Raw genomic sequence first — 1,266 nt, 5'->3', positions numbered from 1 at the left:
AAAAAATGACTTTACAGATCCCAAAATGGGAAATTAAATGTTGTTGCAACTCATATTAATTCAGATACTTCAGACAGTTCTTGTGGTGCTGGCTGTTGGCAGGAAAGGTCTCTTGTAGCAGTCTGTATTACAGAAAATCTGACAAATCCTCTGACTGAAGACACTCTGTTGTCCCAAAACAGTCTCATGAAGAGGATGGTCAGGGTTGTCCATAATCTTATTGATTTTATGAAGAATCCTTTGCATCATCATCATCATCATCATCATCATCATCATCATCATCATCATCATCATCATCATCACCATCATCATCATCATCATCCCCAGAGGTTCCACTGTCGTCCCCAGAACACAACTAACCTTCCTGATCAGGTTGTCGAGCCTTTTTAGGTTCCTGGCTCCCCAACAGATGACGGCAGAAGAGATAACGTTCTCAACAAAAGACTTAAAGACCTGCAGCATCTTGCAACAAACCTTGAAAGGATCTTAGCTTCCTCAAGAAGTACAATTTGCTCTGTTCCTTCTTACTGAGGGCATCACTGCTGCGTCTCCAGTCCAGTCTGTCACACACGGATGGCTTTCTTTGAAGCAATTTATTTAAGTAATTTTGTTGACTCTGGCTTAAAAGCTAGGGAAAATTAGAAGGCTTTATCAAAAAAGTTGAGTGAAAGGAAAAACTAGCCTATTGAAGAGTACTCTAAGTAGATGTATTTTATGATATATGACACTCTGCGCATTGTGAGGGCTAGCTTAGTGAATGTTAGCGGTTCACTCTGGCATAGGGACTATTACCCTTTAGCATAAACAGACTTCCACTTTACAAGAATGTTGGTAGATTATGTGGAGAAGTAGAAGTGTTCACATTTCTTTTGGAGCTGAACAAAAATATCTGAATATTGGGAACAAGTTGAATCAACATTGATTAATATTCAAGGCTATGTAATCCCAAATACTTGTCATATAACAATGGTGAGGAAAGAATATATGTTTCTGACAAAGGTAATCATGACAGTGAGCAAACAGGCAGTAACAAAAAGATGGTTAAAGGCAGATGATTAGAGCAGGATTGTGGAGAGAATCTGAATATTAAAAAAAAAAAAAAGAAAAACAATCTTTGATTGAAAGGATTTTGTGATGACAAACAGTGGGGAAATGGACCCTACTCCAAAGTGGCGTATACAAGACTGTAGATAAAACTGCATGAATAAGACATGCTTTTATACCAATTTATTTGCATGCTTGTTTTTATTATTGATATAAATGTTA

General features: G+C 37.4%; 1 protein-coding gene across 1 annotated transcript in view; it reads right to left on the bottom strand.

The window, feature by feature from the left end:
• Positions 1 to 621: 621 nt before the first annotated feature.
• The window catches only part of LOC107835281 (gastrula zinc finger protein XlCGF71.1-like), a gene marked incomplete at its 5' end in the record, with an annotated part of 1,607 nt that continues 962 nt past the window's right edge, over positions 622 to 1,266 (bottom strand). The window contains one exon of the mRNA XM_016667622.1: positions 622 to 628. Coding sequence (XP_016523108.1) covers positions 622 to 628 — 7 coding nt within the window. The remainder of the gene's footprint in view (positions 629 to 1,266) is intronic.

Source organism: Poecilia formosa, unplaced genomic scaffold, assembly GCF_000485575.1.
Source record: "Poecilia formosa unplaced genomic scaffold, Poecilia_formosa-5.1.2 Scaffold1416, whole genome shotgun sequence".
Classification (NCBI taxonomy): Eukaryota; Metazoa; Chordata; class Actinopteri; order Cyprinodontiformes; family Poeciliidae; genus Poecilia; species Poecilia formosa.
The sequence above is the reverse complement of the archived record's forward strand: the minus strand, read 5'-3'. Positions and strand labels throughout refer to the sequence as shown.